The sequence below is a fragment of the Olea europaea genome, unplaced genomic scaffold (assembly GCF_002742605.1).
Source record: "Olea europaea var. sylvestris unplaced genomic scaffold, O_europaea_v1 scaffold26585, whole genome shotgun sequence".
NCBI classification, from domain to species: domain Eukaryota; kingdom Viridiplantae; phylum Streptophyta; class Magnoliopsida; order Lamiales; family Oleaceae; genus Olea; species Olea europaea.
In genome coordinates this window covers 1-1,525 of record NW_019244950.1, presented here as the reverse complement: position 1 = coordinate 1,525, position 1,525 = coordinate 1, and the positions used below count along the sequence as shown (strand labels likewise).

The window sequence follows — 1,525 nt, the reverse complement described above, 5'->3', positions numbered from 1 at the left end:
ATCATCAACTTGCCTATTAATCGAACTCCAGGATCATGTCATTGCCAAAGCTTCTGATCATATATGGTAGAATCTCAGTCTTCTCCATCTCCACTTCCATTGTCTCCTCCACTGTCTCGTCCGGTGGTACAATGGAGGCTGATGGCAATATAACCGACTCTCTCTGAGAGTCGAGTATCTGGTTCAACCTCTCCTCACTCACTCCAAATGCATTCGCAAATTCAGGCCCTCTCATTGTCCGCAGCAACGAGTTCACCCCCACCAAGAACTGAGGCCGATTCTGGCGTGCAGATGTGGTGAAACCAAAGAACTCAAAAGGGCCGGATCTTGATGCGATCTGGCAAAACGGGAAGTATCTTGGAATCCAAAACACATTGCCTTCGGTTACTTTGGCATTCATGGCTAGGCTTCCATTAGGGTACGCAATTTGAATTGTACCGGCTCCTCTTAGTACAATACCATACTCGGTCGCCCTTGGATTGATATGTGGTGCCATCATCGAGCCCTGCATTTGATCAACAGCATCGTTTCAGGTAACCAAAATGAATCGTGCATGGTACATTGTTAGTGAACAAGACTGGACAGTGTAAGCTACAAAATTTTAATGTCCTTTCCTTAACATAATAAAGTATTATCCAGTTTTGCCTACTGAATATGCACAATGTGATGAATATTAGCACGTATCAAATGATCAAAAGCCTCGACTAAGGCCTACCGCAGAGAGATTGACAAGATAAATGCTAGCATCCGAATGGGCAAGGGGTGAGAAATCGGACTCGTCCAAAGCAATGCTGTATCCATAATTGTTCTTAAAATCAGGCTTTCTATCATAGATATTGTAAGAACCGGGCCCTTTAATTTTTTTGTCCTCCCTTTCCTTCGTTGCCTTTCCAAATACAGAGATCAAAAGCTTCCTAAACGACCATTTTGGTTCTTCACTAAATTTTTCCTCCAAATGAACAACTCTCTTCAAGTGAGCCAGTTTCTGATGATGCTCGAGATCCAAAAACCCGGCCCATATGTTCGAGGTTTGAGAATTGGATAGAGAAATGATTGGACCAGCTTGTTGCCTCGTCAGCAGTTCCTTTAATTCGGGTATAGAAACCTGTCAAAGTGACAGCATAAGGCGTTACAATCTTGATAAAAGTACAATAGAATGAAATCGTGATACTAAAATTCTCACTCACGTTGAATGCTGTTGACAGTGTAAAATGATCAAAGCCTGAAAGTATCGACATTGGATATGTTCCTCCACCAATGAAGAAAGACTGCACCATACGAATGAGAACAATCAGAAAAATCCCAAGAAATGACAATGTGTTGGTTAAACTTCCGTAGACAGGTTGATTCAGTTCAATATCTCAAGGAAATCGTAGAAAAATTTTGTGTATCAAACGAGCAAAGTGAACAAACATAATTATAGCAAAATCAACGTCCACTTGACACTGCAAGTTCTCCGTAAAATCGAGAAGAAATTTACAACGAAAATTGGAATGAATCATCATATATTTCTCGAAACAAATGA

The 1,525-nt window shown here is 41.0% G+C and overlaps 1 protein-coding gene across 1 annotated transcript; it reads right to left on the bottom strand.

Annotated features, from left to right (window-relative positions):
• Positions 1-6: 6 nt before the first annotated feature.
• Positions 7-1,268, bottom strand: LOC111383316 (vicilin-like seed storage protein At2g28490; the record flags this gene model as incomplete). Its single annotated transcript, XM_023007399.1, has 3 exons — positions 7-505; positions 716-1,105; positions 1,188-1,268. Coding segments are annotated over 3 exons (960 nt in total), but the record flags the coding sequence as incomplete, so codon positions are not given.
• Between the last annotated feature and the right edge of the window lie 257 nt (positions 1,269-1,525).